The 17,662-nt window shown below is 36.5% G+C and overlaps 1 protein-coding gene across 11 annotated transcripts in view; it reads left to right on the top strand.

The window, feature by feature from the left end:
* The window catches only part of HECW2 (HECT, C2 and WW domain containing E3 ubiquitin protein ligase 2), a 507,687-nt gene that overhangs the window by 398,545 nt on the left and 91,480 nt on the right, over window positions 1-17,662 (top strand). For all 11 annotated transcript variants that reach the window (XM_072612728.1, XM_072612727.1, XM_072612726.1 and 8 more), the window contains one exon: window positions 15,940-16,074. In XM_072612728.1, the coding sequence (XP_072468829.1) occupies window positions 15,940-16,074 (135 nt within the window). The remainder of the gene's footprint in view (window positions 1-15,939; window positions 16,075-17,662) is intronic.

The following is a 17,662-nucleotide window of genomic DNA, read 5'->3' as shown; positions in this document are numbered from 1 at the left end:
GTAGATAACGTTGAGCCTTGAGTCAGGAAGACCTACATTCAAATTTGTCCTCAGACTGGCTGTGTGATCCTAGGCAAGTTGCTTAACCTTTGACTGTCTTTTTCCTCATCTGTGAAATAGGGATAATAACAATAATAACAGGGTTCTTGTGAGGATTAAATGTGATAATATTTATAAAGCGTTTAGCATAGTGCCTTGTTGTAGTAAGTATTTAATATATCCCTCCCACCTTCCTCTTCTCTCTCCTTCCAACTTTCTTCTCTCCTTTACATTTTCTTTTGTTCATTCTTTCCTTTCTTTGCTCCTTCCTTTCCTTCCTTTTTCCTCCCTCCCTCCTTTCCTTCCTTCTTATAAATTACTTCCCTTCATAAAACTTATCCAGCAAAAAAAGGGGCTTGGAAGCATAGACAAAAATTAATTGAAAACTAAATAATATAATCCTAAATAATGAGTATGTCAAAGAACAAATCACAGAAACAAACAATAATTTCATTAAAGATAATGACAATGAGACAAAATGCCAAAATTTGTGGGATGCAGAAAAAGTAGTAGTTAGGGGAAAATTTATATCTCTAAATGGCTACATCAATAAAAGAGAGAAAGAACAGATCAGTGAACTGGGCAAGAAACTAAAAAAAACTAGAAAGAGAACAAATTTAAAATCTCCAATTTAATGCTGAAGTAGAAATTCTGAAAGTCAAAGGAAAATTAATAAAATTGAAAATAAAACAGCCATTAAACTAATAAATAAAATTGAGAGCCTGTTTTATGGGAAAAACAACAAAACAGATAAACCATTGGCTAATTTGATTTAGAAAAGAAGAAAACCAGATTACCAATATCAAAAATGAAACAAGGACAGTACCAGCAAGGAAGATGAAATTAAATTATTAGGACTTATTTTGCCCCCTTATATGCCAGTAAAATTGACAATCCAAGTGAAAGGGATGAATGTTGACAAAAATACAAATTGCCTAAATTAGCAGAAGAGGAAATAGAATATTTAATAACCCTATCTTAGAAAAAGAAATTGGACAAATCCTCAAAGAGCTCCCTAAGAGAAAAGCTCTAGGACCAGACAGATTTATAAGTAAATTCTACTCAACATTTAAAGAACAATTCATTCTAATGCTACAAAAATTATTTGAAAAAAAATGAAAAAGGGAGCCCTCCAGATTCTTTCTATGACAGAAATATGGTTTTAATACCTAAACTAGGGAGAGCAAAACCAGAGAAAAAACCAAAGACCAATTTCCTTAATGAATATCAGTGTAAAAATTTTAATTAAAATACTTTCAAGGAGAACACAGCAATGTATCACAAAGTTGTATATTATGACCAGATGGGATATATAGCAGGAATTTAGAGCTGGTTCAATATTAGAAAACCAATCAGCATAATGGACCATGTCAGTAACAAAAACAATAAAAACCATATGATTATCTCAATAGATGCAGAAGAAGCTTTCGACAAAATGCAATATTTATTCCTATTAAAAATACTAGTAAGTATAGCAGTATATGGAGTTTTTCTTAAAACTATAAGTAGTACCTGTCTAAGACCAAAAGCGAAACAGTGTGTGTAAAGGGAATAAACTAGAAGCCTTCCCAGTAAGATCAAGATAAAACAAGGATATCCATTATCAGCGTGATTATTCAATACTGTTTTAGAAATGCTTCCTGTAGCAATTAGACAAGAAAAAAGGAATAAGAAAATGCAACAAGGAAACAAAACTATCCCTCTTTACATGTGATTTGATGGTATAATTAGAGAATCAACTAAAAATATAGTTGAAACAATTAGCAACTTTAGCAAAGTTGCAGGATATAAAATTAAACCCATATACATCATCAGCTTCCTATATATTACCAACAAAACATAGCAAGAAGAAATGAAAAAGGAAATTCCATTTAAAATAACTGCAGACAACACATTTTTCATGCAAATAAAAACAGATGGTACCACACCAATCAAACTACCAAAGAATTATTTTATAGAGCTAAAAAAATAGTAAAATTCATCTGGAACAACAAAAGTTCAATAATATTACGGGAATATATGAACAATATGTGAAGGAAAGCAGCCTAGCAGTACCAGAGTTCAAGCTGTATTACAAAGCAATAATTATCAGTCTGGTACTGGCTAAGAAATAGAGTGGTGGATCAGTGGGGTAGATTAGGTACACAATATACAAGAGTAAAAGGCCATTTGTTTGTCAAATCCAAAGATCCAAACTTTGGGGGCAAGAACTCATTATTTGACAAAAATTGCTGGGAAGACTAGAAAGCAGTCTGGTATTAACTAACCATAAACTGACATCCCACACCATTAAGAAAAGCTCAAAATGGGTATGTGATTTAGACATAAAAGGTGATCTTATAAACAAATTAGGAGAGTATGGAAAAATATACCTTTCAGATTTTGTGGATAAGGGAAGAGTTTATGACCAAACAAAAAAAAGAGAGGATTGCAGGAAGTAAAATGGATAATTTTGGTTACATGGAATTCAAAAGGGTTTGCACAAACAAAACCAATGCAGTCAAAATTAGAAGGAAAGTAGGAAACCAGGGGAAAATTTTACCATAAATTTCTCTCAAAAAAGTAGTCATTTCTCAAATACATATGGAATTGAACCAAATTTATAAAAATAAGAGCCATTTCCCAATTGGTAAATAGTCAAAAGATATAAACAGGCCTTTTTATAGAAAGGTAAATCAAAGCAATCAATAATCAAATGAAAAAAAATCTAAATTACTAATAATGAAAGAAATACAGAGTAAAACAACTGTGATGTATTACCTCACACTTATCAGATTGTCTAACATGACAGAAAAGGAAAATGACATGCTACAGGGGATGTGAAAAAATAGAATAGTAATGCATTACTATTATTAGAGTTGTGAATTGGTCCAACCATTGTGGAGAACAATTTGGAACTATACCCAAACAGCTATAAAACTGTGCATAACCTTTGACCTAGCAATTCCACTAATCAGTTTATATCTCAAAAAGAACCAAGAAAAAGGGAAAGGACCTATCTATGCAAAAATATAGCAGCTCTTTTTGTGGTGACAAGAATTGGAAATTGAGGGGATGCCCATTAATTGAGGAACAGCTGAAAAAGTTGCAGCATATGATTGTGGTGGAATATTATTGTGCCAAAGGTAGAAAGTGAGAATATTCCATGGTTGAACTTTGGTCAGTGTAACCAGTGATAAGACAATGGAGCACAAGATCCAAGAATAAAGGATAGTGTAGACAAGGGGAATGGTGTCAGAAAAACTTGGGAAGACCTATAGGAACTGATGCAGAGTGAAGTGGGTAGAATCAGGTGAATGATGCATACAGTAATAACAATAATTGATGTAATGATTATCAATTGTAAAAGACTTAGCTAGTCTGATCAATAAAATAATCCAAGATGAATCTGAACGATTCATGATGAAAAATGTTATCTGCTTCCAGAGGGAAAACAGACGAACTCTGAATGTAAATTGAAACATATTTTTTCACTTTATTTTTCTTACTTTTGGGGGTGGGGGTAACAACTAATATGGAAATATTTTGCTTGATTTTTGCATGTATAATTGATATTGCATATGCCTTATTGATATGCCTTCTCAGTGGGTTGGAGGGAGAGAATTTAGAACTCCATTTTTAAAAAATGAATGTTAAAAATAATGTGAACAAAAAGGTCCTTGGGAACTTTCGGAGACAGTAGTTTCAGTTGAATGATAAGATCAGAAGCTAGTTTGGGCAGACTGTAGAAGGGAAAGTGAGAAGAAGTGGATGTAAACTTAATTTATCTAATGTAAACAGATTTCTCAAGAAGTTTAGCTGAGAAGGGGAGGAGAGGTGAAGGATAATGGCAGAGATGGTAGGATTAAGTAAGGGTTGAATTTTTGTTTACAGATAGTGGTGACATAGATGTGTTTGCAGACATCAGGGAAGGAGGCAGTAGAAAGAGAAAGATTAAAGATTAGAGGGAGTGAGGGTGATGATAGATGAGGAAATCTTCTGGAGGTGAAGTCAGGGGATGTGATCACGGGTGCATTTAGACAGTGTATTCTTGAGAAGGATAAGGGCCATCTCTTCATCTGAGACTGGAGTACAGGAGAAGATAGTGGGGGAAGATGTCTGAGTGATGTGAATTAAGGAAAGGAGAGGAAGGAGCTCTCAGATAACAGCCTCAATTTTTAAAATTAAGTGATATTTGAGGTTTCCTAACTAAGAGAGAAAGGGTGCTGTGGATGATTTAAGAAACGATGAGAAGGCTTGGAACTACAGATGTGAGGAGTTCAGTAGCAAGTTGATCCAAAGAGTAGAATGATTGCCTTGCTTCAATGAGGGCCAGAGATTGGATAACATAAATTTGAAGTAGACCCAGTTAGCATGTTTCATGATTTTCTCTAGTTCGTTTCTTCTGGGAGGTAGAAAGTGGGAATATTCCATGGTTGGACTTTGGTCATATGTGACCAGAAAGATGTAAGAGCAAGAAAAGTGGGATTTTTGTTGTTTTCTTTTTGGAGTTCAATGCCCCAGGCTCAGGCTAAATTGTGAACATCTGAAGGCTCAATCTCCTTTGAAACCTGGCAGTTCACAAGTGTGCTGAGTTACATGGGTTGTGATACTTTCTGGCTCTGAGCCTATTAGTTGAAAACTGTATATACTGGGAGGTTGGTGTTTTGCTTTGGGAGTTTCTTTTGACCTTTTGATTCCTTGGACAGGATTCGGAGTAGTCCTTTTTTAAGAGTTTCACCCCCCTCACTGCTCAATGTTGGCGTATTACTTTGTCAGACAGTTGCAGCCCTGTTGATCTTTGTGCTAATTTCTCTGCTTATATTTTCTGCACCTTCAGGGTCTCAACTTTTCACCTGAACTAGTGAATGACTTATACATGTTTAATTAAAAGAAGGATTGTTAACCTCTTTGAAGCTGTCTTTCCTTTATAAAGCAGATCAAAGAACATGTGCTAGCAGACCATCCTGGGTGTACTAGGGTGCTTGCTAATACATTGGACAATGGAGTAAAGGATCCAAAAGTAAAGAGTAGTGTGGAGTTGAAATAGTTTATCAAGAGGTCATGATAGGAAAGGGAGGAGAGTTTAGCCAGTACAGGGGTGATGGACTGAGAAATAACTGAATGGTATAGAGAACAGAAGTAATGAAGGATTTAAAGACTGGGGTTCAGGGTTCTAATGCATTAGGGAAAGATGTAATGATAAAAGATTGTGATCAGATGAAAGGAATTTCAGAGTACAAAAAGGTGAAACACTTGGGGAGTAATAGTGAGGTTTAGATAATTTAGATAATGGTTTAGGCGAAGTGGAGTTGAGGACTATTAGGCTATAATAACTGAGTCTATTGAGGAATAGGGAAAGTTAGGTTATTTAAGGGATCATTAATATATATGTTACAGTCCCCTTGTATAAGGGTAGGGGTTCTGGAGAAAGAGACTTGGAGTCAAACGTTGAATCCATTGAGGAAGAAAGGAGAATATCCTGGGAGTTCAACAGAGTGTTGCTCAAAGGCATGCATATGCACTTTGAAAAGAATATGTGTGTGTGTGTGTGTGTGTGTGTGTGTGTGTGTTTTCAACCTTTCCCTCTTACTAATAACAAATTATCATTCTTTAACCAAAAGGATCTTTGCTCTGCTCATCGCCATCATTTGCCTTCTAATTAATTTTACTGAAAAAAAGTGAAACGTTCCCTTTGTCTTCAGCAAACAGTGTCATTCGTGCCTCTTCTATTCTTCTGTGATGGTTGAAGGATTATATGGGAAGACAGGGAACAATGTAGAGAAAGTAGTGATATTTACTCCCCCACAGCACTGGGGAAAGAGAGGTAAGAGATTTCAAGAAGGGAAGGAACATGTGAGTAATATTTTACTTTTAATTGGAGTAAATTAAAATAAATTATGTCTTCCAACGTGTACTTTACACAACTAAGATTTGGATCACCAATCTAGATTTACTTTAGTGCTTCATTCTTAAATTACGGTTCTTTATATTGCAATCCAAGCCCAATTGCTTGGTGTATATGTATGAACCGTGTAGGTGTGTACACTTTTCTGGATCCCCACTTTATTTGACAACGATTTCTATGCAGACAAATTTAATTTCTTGTAAAGCTACATTCTAGTTTTGTTGTGGCTGTAGTTATGTCTTAAGAAATACTGATGTCCTTTTCCATTCCTAAAATAATAACTTTTTTAGTATTGTGTGAAGAAAAAGTGTATTTTTTTTGGCTTTGGTGAAACACTACTTGGCTCCAACTGTCTTAAATTTCCTGGCTTTGACTGTGCCCTGGAGCAGTGAAAGAGTAGAAGTTTTTCAAATGAGTCTAGATTTTAGTGTGTTTGCGTTCCTTTTGTTTTTAGCTGTGATTCTAGTGCTCATTAGTGCAGAGCTAGGAAGCTTGAATTAATTTCTTTAATGAAACCACATCAGTGGTGGTGTGCCACTCTATTCCACAATTTTACTTTATTGGGAGCTAGCCTAGATGTTCTTTGATATAATCCTCTGTTCATGCAATCAGTGTAATGCATTGTTTTTGAAACAGAACACATAAACAAATGTGAGGTGCTTTTAATAGATAATTACATGGTATTAGGGAATTATGAAATATAGTGTGCCCTAAATGAAAGAATATTAGGTCAATTTCTGTGCCAGCTTGAGCTAGTTAAGATGTCCTATGGGACACATTCCTTCCCCAAAAATTAATTAGAAAGCTTTTGATGGTGGTGAGCATTGGAAAGATTTCTTGTAGTAATTAATACCTGCATCATATAGAGAAATGACAGTCCTGCTTATATTGTGCCTTTCAAATGCTTTCCCTCTCCTTTGAATAACTGTGTAAATTTGCATAGCTCTCCTGTGAACTAAGTAATCCTTTATATGCAGACAAAGTCAGAAACTAAGCAGTCTTATCCAAGGTCATACATTGGGCCAGCAGTGGATTCCTCATCCTGCATTCTCTTAGTGCTGTAGGTATGTGGTTTTGAGGGAGTTCTTACCCAGGACCTTGCTCCCAAAGTACTTGGCAGACCTAATGAGCATGTGTAAACAATACACATAGCATTCCATCTGCCTCTGAAACAGAACCCTTTGTGAGGTAGAAAAATGTCACCTTTCTACCACCCACAGCAGTCTCACAAATGGCTGCTAGGGAAGGGTATTTCATGCAGTGAGTGACAGAAGCATGCTGTCCATAGCAGGTTCCCAGTGCCCTTTTGAAGCCTGAGATAACCAGAGTAGTTGTCCAGTGTCAGTGAAGCCACTAACAGGCCTAAGGCAGAGGTTAGGAAAGCAGCATAAATGGGGAAATAGAGGAACAAAGAAGTAGATCATAGGAAGAGAAAGAGAGAAATACAGAGACAGAATTGGAGAGAGAGAAAGTGTATTCCATGTTATAGGGAGTGGTAATGTCCTCAGTGCACTAGTGGCCTCCCTGTCAGGTTTTTTTCGTTTGTTTGTTTACTCTAGATGCATGATTTCATCAGCATGGGTAACTCCCTCCACGTATGCAGATCTTCAGCTCTTTACAACAGATTTTAGGAGTCACCTGGGCACTGAGAGGTTGGGACTTGCCCATAGTCATACAGCTCATATGTGTCAGAGGTGAGATTTGAACTTAGGTCTTCATGGCCTCATAGATGGCCCTCTAAATTTACTGAATGCCTACTAAGTGACACAACACTATTTAGTAGAGGAAAATAAATAACAGTCTTTGTTGTCCTAGAACTTACAGGGTTTTTTGTTGTTCAGTCTTTTTCCAGTTCATTTTCAGATAAGTAAACTGAGACAAACTGGGTTAAGCGACTTTCCCAGGGTCATACAGCTAAGTATCTGAGAGTCTGAGGCCATATTTAAACTCAGGAAGATGAGTCTTCCTTACTCCAGGGCCTGCACTTTATTCACTGTACCACCTAGCTCCTCCAGAGCTTATAGTTTAGAAGGAAATAAGATATTCACAAATCATTATCCCACATAGGACTTAAAATGGCAAGAAAAGAGACTCAGAAGAGGGAAAACTTGTAGCTTTGGGGGGATTTGGGGCAGCTACATTGAATCATTACATTTAAATTGAGCCTTAAAAAGGATTAAAATGAAGTGAGCAGAACCACAAGGGAAGGGCATTCTAGGGAAGCAAATGCACAAAGGCAAGAAAGCATGGGCACATTTAGGGAATTGTGTGGTTTGGTTAGAGCTTATTGTGCATGAAGAAGAATGATCAATAAGCCTTGATAACTAGCTTGGGGCCAAATCATGGGGAGGGCCATGGTGACCAATAAAGATGTCACCCAAGGTGAAAATCCAATCTTCCATTGCATTTGTTGTCCTATCAAGGTGGGTATTCCCTTCAGTGATGTAGATTGTAATCCTCCCATTCCTGCCCATCTTATATGAATCTTGTCCATACCTTTCCATAAGTTTACTGCAGGGAGTCCACCCAATGTGCAAATGGCATCTTGCTGCCTTTGGAGCAAGAGAGCAGTCTGTATGAGAGAGTTGCATTCTCACTACAAGACTCCCCTAATCTTCTTTGATCATGCAATTTTTTTTGAGAATGATATAAACATATCTTTGATGAAAATATTCCATAAGGACAGGTAAGCTTTTACAGATGGCTTATAGCAGACTACATCTTCTCAGTCACACAATTGGCTGAAAGTTGCAAAGAATACAAGATTTCTAGGTATCTTTTTGCCTATTTCAAAAAAAGCATTTGATTCAGAACAAAGCACAGTTTTAAAGGTTCTCTTCTAATAAGGACTCTTTTATGTATATGTTAATGTATTACAAGATTTCTTGGTAAAACAACCATATAGATAATTCACTTTAATGATCCTCAGATTACTTCCATCAAATAAGGCATAAAACAGAGAGACATATGTTTACCAAATGTGTTTTCCATTGTTATTAAACTGGTCCTGTGCTAAGTATAAATGAAAGAATTCCCTATTCTTGTTGAAATAGTCCAGACATCTCAGTTTGGGGATGATACTATGTTGATTGCATCAAACCCAGAGCATAATAATGCCACCTTAGTGAAACCCATGGTTACTCAAAAAAGAGTGGTTAATGAAAGAAAAACTATATGATTGAAAAAGACCCTTTTCAAACTATGAGATAGTTTGGATAACCAACTGGTGACCAGTCCATTATCAGTACGTTAATGTGTTTAACTGGGACCAGAACTACAAATACATGGTAAATTGGATCCTAAATTACATAGGAGAGAGTAAATTGTATTGCATCTGCTTTTAACAATACCAGATTGCTCCTCACCAAAAAGTCCATTTTTTAAAAATAAAAATGCTCTTCTCTGTGTTGCAAATTGTTGACCACCATAATTCCAAGGAATAAAAGTTGTAAGAGACCCAAAGGTCAATTGAGTGGACAAGTTGGCTGCAGCCTACTTCCAGGGATTCCTAAGTTGGAACAGCCATTTAAAAGATATCCCAAAACTCCAGAAGACCTGTCATTTCATCAACATGGGTATTTCCTCCAGAGACAAAGGTCACAGTGCATGCCAGTTCAACCTGAGTGATTCCTATTTATGGCCTTCCAGAGTTCATCACAGTGAGTCAACTCAGTGTACTAGAGACCCACCTCATGTTCTCTTGAAATTTTGAAGCTACTGTGGAGCACATAAGTTGTCCATCAGACTATTCCTCATTCTCATAATAAGCTCAGCTCTTTTTTTTAAGGAGACATTTCTTTGATGGCATTCTTTATATCATGTATTTTTTGTAACTCTTTGTTTGTAATGTGACCTGCACAGCCCTCCCTCACTCAAAACAAAGTCAAGTGCAAGTCATGTCATTATTTCTCTGATGGCATGGTCTTCTTTGGCAACAAAGGACGAATACATACATACAGTCCTCAATGCACCAGTTGAGTGACTTTCTTCTGACCTTTAAATGATTTGCAAATGTATTTCATTTTTAAGATAAACTAATTTTTTTCAAGTGTCAAGCATTTATTTTTTCACACGCATCCCAACTGGAAAGGAAAGAAAAGAAGGCAGGAAGAAAGCAAAGAAGTAAAGAAAAAAAATGAAGGCAGGAAAGAAGGAAGGAAGGCAGGAAAGAAAGAAAAGGAAGGCAGGAAGGAAGGAAAAGGAGGGATGGAAGAATGGAGGGGAAAGAAAGGAGGAAGGAAAGAAAGGAAGGGGAAGGAAGGAAGGGAGGGAGAAAGGAAGGAAGGAAAGAAAGGAGGAAGGAGGGAAAGGAGAGAGGGAGGGAGAAAAAGAAGGTTTTATATCATGTAAGAAAAGTCAATTAAAACAAATTCCTATTTTGACCATATCCAAAAATACATTTCTTGGTTTGTGTATTAGTCACCATCATTTTTCTTCTTCATGTCTTTAAAGATTATAGTCTTTGGTGATTCACAACCACACAACATCACTAATATTTGTGATCCTTTGTTTCACTGAGAAATTTGTGATCATTTAAAGAATTTTGCAATTTTCCAAAGGCCACAAAGTTGGTTCTAGAAGTTTCTCCTTTTCGCTTCCGGGCCCAAGTTTGCAAGATCTCTCCAAGATGTTGGTCTTTATATGTACACATATACGTGTGTGTATGTTATATATGTGTAGATATAATGTGTAGATATACATACATATTTGTGTATTTTGTCCATTCAACTGCATACTGTAATCTAGACAATAGGTATTCTTCATCCATTTCTTTTTTCCCTTGTGGCTAATTGAAGCAAATTCATCTTTGTAATGCTATATCTTATCTGGGAGGCTGAGCACTGTTTTAGGTGTTGATGTACTATGTATAAACAAGAACATCTTGAAGAAATCCAACATCCTGTAGGATGAGAGTTCTTTCATGAATTTTCTAAAAATAGTTTGATAATGATATTTCAGCATAATTCATTTCCATTTTGATCCTATATATTTTATTTTATGAACTTAAAAATCTTGTTTTGAGATGTGATTCATAGGTTTCACCTTATTGACAAAGGTGTCTGTGTCACAGAAAAGGTTAAGAACTCCTGCAATAAGGAATCTCTCTCCAACTTAAACTCTATTGAATCTTCTCCTTGACAGTGACAAACACTCTTCCCAAACGCTGTTGTTGTTCAGTCATTCAATTGTGTCTGACTCTGTGTGACCCCATGAACATCGTATATGAGGTTTTCTTGACAAAGATACTGGAGAGGTTTGTGATTTCCTTCTCTAGTGTGACCCCATTTTGCAAATGAGGAACTGAGGCAAATAGGGATTGACTTACTTAGGGTCACACAGCTAATAAGTGTCTGAGGCTAGATTTGACCTCAGGTCTTCCTGATTCCAGGCCCAATGCTCTCTACCCACTGTGCCACCTATCTGCCCCAAGCATACATCTTCCTACTTTTTGCTTTCCTTGATATAAATAATCATTGAACAAAGGTATATTGAATAATAATCAGTTTCCTCATTATGGATGGCAATTGACTTGCATTGGTTGAAATTTTGTGTGAACCTGTTTTCCATTTTTTAAGTATTAATAGTTTATTGAAATAATCTAGATGGGGGAGTTATAATTTTAAGGAAGCTCATCCAGGAAATGTGTGATGGAGAAAGGAAGTAGGCCAGTCACATAGTGGGAATAAGGGATAGAAACCTCAAGTGTTACACTACTTCCCACAAAATATAAAAAGACCTAGAAGAAGATCTTTAACATGTTGTGTAGATCCTTTGTGGATGATCAATGAAAGGGAAGGGATAAAATTTACACAGAATTAGAAAGTATGGATGTGTTACAGTTTGCACTCATAGAGAAAAATCCATTCATCAATGAGCTAACATATCCATTGAAGTGAATGGGGAAGAAACGTATGTTCGTCCTTCGTTGCTGAAGAAGACCATGCCATCAGAGAAATAATGACATGACTTGCACTTGACTTTGTTTTGAGTGAGGGAGGGCTGTGAAGGTCACCAGCCTCACTTCTCCTCCAGAGACATCTGAATTCAATGACCAGATATTCGTCAGGATGACTGGAGATGACCCAGGATGAAGCAGTTGGGGCTAAGTGACTAGCCCAAGGTCACACAGCTAGTGAGTGTCAAGTGTCTCAGGTGAGATTTGAACTCGGGTCCTCCTGAGTCCTGCACTGGTGCTCTATCCATTGCACCACCTATTGGGAAGAGAGAGATTAGAGATAAAGCACCTAGTTATAAGGCTTTTGCAATAGTTTAGGAAAGAAATAATAAAGACCTGAATTAGATGAGTAGGGACAAGAAGAAGATGGTTGCTAGAGAAAGACTTAGTAACTGATTGATTATAAGGGGCAAGGAAGAGAAAGAAGAAAAACATGATTCTTGAATAATAATAAAATTATAATAATAGCTAGCATTTACATACCTTTAAAGTTTACAGAGCTTTTTTATAAATATTTTCTTATTTAGTCTTCACAACAACCCTAGAAGGTAGGTATTATTATTATCCCCATTTTATAGTTGAGTAAACTGAGGAAGATGGAGATAAAGCAATTTTCCCAGAGTCCCACAACCAGCAGGGATTTGAATCTTCCTGATTCTGGGTCAAGTGCTCTATACACTACCCAGTGGCTGCTTCCTTGAAATAATTGGGAGGTGGGGTGGTGTCTTAAATATAATGTCCTAAATATATATTAAAATATCAGGAAGAAGGCATAGGTTTAACAGCAAGAAGGTGATGACTTAAGCTTTGAACTTGTCAAAACACCTGTGTGGAAAGCTCTAACAGAGTTGGAAGTAGAGTTCTGAAACTAGAGACAGGTTGGAATCAGAGGGAAAGATTTACTTATCATCATCATAGAGATGTCAGCCAAAGTCATAGATACAATTGCCAACGGAGAAAGTATAAGTGAGAGGAGGCTCCTGGTAGAATCTTATTGTTGTATTAGAAACCTAGGAGATCCATTAAAGGGAGACAGTGAAAAAAATGAGTCAACAAAAGAGAAGGAAAAAAGAGTCATTTGGTAGGAAGAGAACTGGGAGCAAGCTATGTCACAAAACCACAGAAATAGAGTTTCCATGAAAATAAGAAGGAACAGAGTCTAAAGCAACATAGAGTTCCATGTGCATGAAGACTGAGAAAAAGAACTTAAATATAGCAATTTATAAAGGAGGATATTCTTTACAGTGTTGAGGGTAGAAGCCAGAGTGTATAGGTTTTTAGGATTAAAAAGGTAAATAAAAGCAGTAAGTGTGGACTACTCTTTCTAACCCTTTTGCACAAAGGAAGAAGGCCTGGGTAGGGAAGGCAGTCAAGGTTACATGGGGGAAGAAAATGCAGTCACTCCAGATGTCTAGAGAAAATTTCTTTGTTTACATATTTGTTTTAATTAAAGACAGCAGAAACTTCATCACAGTTGTATTCAGAGGAATAGGACATAGTGTAGGGGAGAGGGTGAAGATTAAATGTTGAAGATAAGAGGGAGGGAAGAGAAGAGAGGTAGGATATCTAACTTGATAACTTTCTCACTTTATCAACTGAAATAATCAAGCATTTTGGTGCTTCTCCAGTGGTACAGGATTTTTTTATTACTCTCTTAGTAAATTAATTTATTATTTTCTTGGCTCTAGGTCTGTTTTCAAATAATTTCTTGTAGAAAAACTTTATTGAGAGAATGGACACCAGACAAGCTTCTTAACACCCAATTATACAGTGACACTGATTGTAAATCATGTTTGACTTATATGTACAGTCCCAATAATTACATAGGGGGTTGTTTTTCAAAATAAATTGCTGATGCTATTAAATGACCACGCTACAAAAAGCATTTCAAAGAAATTAAATTGAGTAAATACATGATCCTATTTTAATGCAAGTGCTTCATCTTCTTTCTTAATCACTGTGGCTTGTTATAATTAAACAACATATCCTTCGGTCAGCAGATGCTATTAATTTTTTAAGTGCATGAGAACTGACCATGACTCTAGGAGGTAAAATTTTGAGGCTGGGATGCCCATTTCCTTAAAATAGGTATAACTAATATCCATGTGTGAGAACCAGTTAGTTCCCATTGAAAAAGTCTGAAAGCAACTGCTTAAGTGTACCATGAAGTGATGTCTTGTGTTGCCTCTTTGGCAGTAGTATGGGCAGAGCTTAGAATGTAGGCCTAGTCTTAGAAGATCTAAGATGCCAAACTATGCCTGTCCTATGTTTCCTTTTAATGAGGGCAGAAGATCTGACAGTAGAGGGGAATAGATTTAAGAATGCTTTTTCATCCAAGACCTCTACTCTCTATATTCTTTATATCCTGTAATTCAATGATTGTATATCCTGTAATTCAGGGATTGATGGCACAAAATGGATAAGTATGTGTGTGTGTGTGTGTGTGTGTGTGTGTGTGTGTGTGTGTGTAAGTGTGTGTGAGGTTGGGTTTGTTTGTTTTTTCCATTTCTGGTGTAGAAAGATACCTTGTTATAGTGGAAAGAGTACAGAAACTAGAGTTTAAAAGCCCTGAGTTTGAATCCTACTTCTAACTTCAGCAACTGAACAAATTACTTAACATTTTTCAGCCTCAGTCACTTAATCTGTAAAATGGGAATTATAATACACATAGCTTCTTTATGGAACTGTTATGAAAATCCAATGAGAAAATGTACTTAAAGCTCTTTATAAATGTGCTCCATAATAGAATGAGCTACTTAAATGTCCATTATCATCACTGTTTTAATGTTTATTTCTCTTTCCTGATACTATAGCTTATTATAGTTTAAATGGCCTATTTTTCATCAGTGAGAATCATGAGATCGTCCTCAGAAATCTTTTAAAAAGTGGTTTTTGTCCAGTTTGCAGGTGTTTTATCACAAAGCAAAATGAGCTTCAGTCTGTAACAAAGTATTTCAATATCTAGAACGGTTTAACTATTTTTCTTAGTCAGCATTTTTCCAGTAGCACAAAGGAATTCATCTAGTCACATTCTTCCCTTTGTGGTCACAGTAGCCTGTGACATCATTTTCCCCAGTGTGAATAGCCATTGCTTTTATATTTGGCTTGTGCAGTAAGTAATCCCCTCCGCTTAAAGCCTGAGATCATCTGCCCTGACACATTCTGTCATATTTATAGGTTGTGGTTTACTAGCGTTATCCTGATAGGCCCTTTTATCTTGGATGGCTTAATTAATTTTATCCCGATAATAGCAAACTTACTTAAACTAATTTTCCTTTAAGTAAGGAGTACTAATGCTGGATCCAGACTCAAATCTTATTATCTATGATGGTATATCCTGCCTTTTAAATGTATGTAATTAGTCGCTCCACAGAAAAGATCTGGGGCTTAATTCTCCTAAGAGCCTTGAGGTCAAGTGTTTAGGACACAACCTATAGATTTTTATTCTGTGGGTCAGAGGACATCAATAAAAGGCTTTGAAGGTGATGGAAGAATTCACCGAATCAAAGCACAAGTTTCAGAAAAATAACCTAGCAGCAATGTGCCAGATGGATTGTGAAGGATCCTTAAGAGATTAGAGATAAGGTTACCATTTAGAAGACTGTTGCAATAGTTTGGGGCCTAGACTCTAGGCCTAAGGTAGGGGGCTAGCAGCAGGAACAGAACAGAAAGGAAAAAAGTCAGAAATACAACAAAGGAATGGCCCTGAGAATTTCTGGGGTCTCACTAAAAACAGCTATTTGATCATAGGCAAATCACATGATCTCTCTGGGCCATGGTTTCTTCATCTGCGAAAGGAAAGTGTTGAAGTAAATGACCTTTAAATTCCACTCTAAATTCAAAATCCTACAAATCAATACTGATATAGTTAATTATGTAAGCCCTGTTGTAAAAGAATGTTAACGATAAGACAAAAATTTGAAGGACATTGTAAAAGTGGGCTAAGGAAGTAAATCCTAAGTATATTCATAGAATCCCAGAATATACGAGAGCTAACTACTGTAGGAATGTTAGATCTATAGATGTAGCAAATACTGACTACAAGTTTGTCTTCTAGGCTTTTTTTGTCGACCACAATTCCCGTACCACCACCTTCATTGACCCCCGGCTCCCACTGCAGAGCAGCAGACCCACAAGCGCTTTGGTACATCGACAACATCTGACCAGGCAGCGCAGCCACAGTGCTGGTGAAGTGAGTCACAAAGTTTTCTTGGGGACTTTCCTGATGGTTGATGAAAACTCATCAGGATGTGGTTGCACTTAGGCAGAGATAGCCTAAAGAAACATTTTCCTTCTGTTTTTTTGTAGTTTAATGTGAGGTATTTTGATAAAATTTGAGAAAGTTTAAAATATCAGCAATTCTCTGAAACCACACAGAAATATGAAAGATTTTTTAAAGTAATGCTCTTGTCCAGAGGAATGGGGGGAGAGAGTCACAATCTTTGTTTATACATCCTTGTGCATAGATGGCTTCATAATCATTTGTTATACACATCAACGGAAAATAACAAGGAAGTATAAAGTCAAGTAAAATCAACACAATTTTTTTTGAGTGCCTACTGTGTGCCAGACACTGTACTAAGTACTAGAGCTGTAAAGAATGGCAAAAACTGTGCCTGCGCTCAAAGACCTCATAATCCAGGGAAAAAGAGAACATGCAACAAATGGGTAGAAACAAACTACATACAAGACAAATTGGAGATAATTTCTACCATTAAGGAAAACCAGAAAAGATTTCTTGCAAAAGTTTTAAATTTCAGTAATTTGAAAATTAGGTGAAATCTAAGAAAGAATTTCTTGGGAAAGGGTTAGTAAAATAAAAGTTGTGGAATTTCCTTTACTAATGGTCTATCTGTGGAGGACCCTCTGATGCGCATGCTTGCTGGACCTGAGCAGATGGGTACATGATGTCATTGACTTGAGCTAGAATGGACCTCAGAAGTCAGTTAAGCGGTTGAACTGGCTGCACCTTCAGGTTTCTTACAGCCCTAAATCTGATAACTATTGATTCTGTAAGGTTTGGCCTGTTTTCTGTAGATTCTTAATGCAGTGCCATATTGTAACCACTTGAGGGCACTCAGATTTCCTAATTACAAGTCATAGACAACTTCACTTTATTACTGTAACAGTTTGTGTGAGCAAAGGGAATGTTCAGGTATATAAGTCATCTGTCCTTCCCTCAACAGCTTAAATACCTTTATTACTTGGGTTTTTTATACATTATATGAGATGTGCTTGGCATATAGTAGGCACATAACAAATGCTTTTACGTTTATTCATTCAAATGCATAATTCAAAAATTTTCCCTAAAGCATTATTAGATGACAGCCAAATTTGCATTCTATGCATCTTTTCAGCACCAGCATGATATCCTTTACCTTCTGAATTTTTGACAGAGTATTTCCTTGATAAGGAGAAAACATAATAGAGTGAAATTCCATGACTGTATTTGATTCGTTTGGGTTTAACTCTTGTATTCCCCTTCTCAATGCATAGTCCAGTTCTGACTGACTGTGCATTTGCTAATTGTGTGTGTATGTGTGTGTGTGTGTAAACATATTTATGTAAAGCTCATATAAAATTTATGGACGCTTGATAAGCTCGGTATTTATAACTCAAGAGCAGCATATAAATCTTTACCCTCTTTATCCTGTAAATTCGTAATGCCATATTGCAAGATACTGGCATAGTCCATTCTACAAACACAAATAAATCTTTTACCTTTGGACTTGATAAATAGGCAGCATGTTTCTACTGTGCCTGACGTCACTTTGTTATTC

The sequence above is a fragment of the Notamacropus eugenii genome, chromosome 5, assembly GCF_028372415.1.
Source record: "Notamacropus eugenii isolate mMacEug1 chromosome 5, mMacEug1.pri_v2, whole genome shotgun sequence".
Taxonomy (NCBI): Eukaryota; Metazoa; Chordata; class Mammalia; order Diprotodontia; family Macropodidae; genus Notamacropus; species Notamacropus eugenii.
Note: the sequence above shows the minus strand (reverse complement) of the source record. Positions and strands in the feature narration are given on the sequence as shown.